The sequence below is a fragment of the Brassica oleracea genome, unplaced genomic scaffold (assembly GCF_000695525.1).
Source record: "Brassica oleracea var. oleracea cultivar TO1000 unplaced genomic scaffold, BOL UnpScaffold04834, whole genome shotgun sequence".
In the NCBI taxonomy this organism is placed as follows: domain Eukaryota; kingdom Viridiplantae; phylum Streptophyta; class Magnoliopsida; order Brassicales; family Brassicaceae; genus Brassica; species Brassica oleracea.
Window position 1 is genome coordinate 1 of NW_013621357.1, and position 911 is coordinate 911.

Consider the following 911-nt stretch of genomic DNA (forward strand, 5'->3'; position numbering starts at 1 on the left):
TCTGATGCAAAAGCATATGCAATTGATGTTGGCTAAGCTTGCGTCCATCAATATTTTCATTTTTGTGATCCGCTTCGCCCCTTTGGTCCTATCTTTCGTGTTTTGGCGTCTGAACGCGGTCTAAGCTGCATTGTAAAGTGACCATTCAGTTCTTATAACCTTGATGATGATTTGGATGATAGAAAAGAAAGTTGGAAGATAAAGAAGCAGTGGAAAAGACGACAAACCATGTTGATGTACTTGAGTTGTTGCATAATCTCATCTGTTTCCAGTTCCTGAGGAAACAAACAGAAGATGCATTGTATTAACTCCTAATGTATTCCTTAGGAGTATGTAGAAAACCTGTCTTAAGAATCAGTGACGTGTTCATGGAGGAAGATGAAGCAAGACTACATGAATGTACACTGCTTAGGCTTTCACAGCTACTAACTTTTCACCCTTGAAAGGATTCTTTTTGAGGAGGAAAAGAAGATGTGAGAATTGTTAGTAAGAGAGTTCGGACCTGAGGGACGGCACAATCAGCATGCAATGGATCCCAAAAGACGGAGCAGAAGCATTCCCACTTGTTGGTCTGTACCTCTGAGCGAGGAGCCCTGAGTATAAACTAAGCATACTGAGTAATTCATTTTACACCAATGGCAACAGTTAACAGATATGAGACAAGGAGGGAGATAACGGTAAAAGCCTAAAATGCTTGATGAAAAGGTGAAAGATATCAACATCCAGGAAGAGGAGAAATAGAACGTGTTAAAATGTTCAGGTTACCTACGCCACTTTCCGCATATATCACCATTTCTATCCTCCTCTCTGCATTGGAGCCAATTTTCTGCAGACTGTGGTTTCTTACCATTCTTGACCACCTTGAGATCCTGCAAAGAGAGAAAGATGACAATCCTCTGAAATCCACTTAA

At 40.7% G+C, this 911-nt stretch overlaps 1 protein-coding gene across 1 annotated transcript; it reads right to left on the reverse strand.

The window, feature by feature from the left end:
* Nucleotides 1-869, reverse strand: LOC106322006 (B3 domain-containing transcription repressor VAL1-like; the record flags this gene model as incomplete). The annotated part of the gene is made up of 4 exons (XM_013760206.1): nucleotides 1-125; nucleotides 228-275; nucleotides 503-593; nucleotides 766-869. Coding segments are annotated over 4 exons (312 nt in total), but the record flags the coding sequence as incomplete, so codon positions are not given.
* Nucleotides 870-911: the final 42 nt, after the last annotated feature.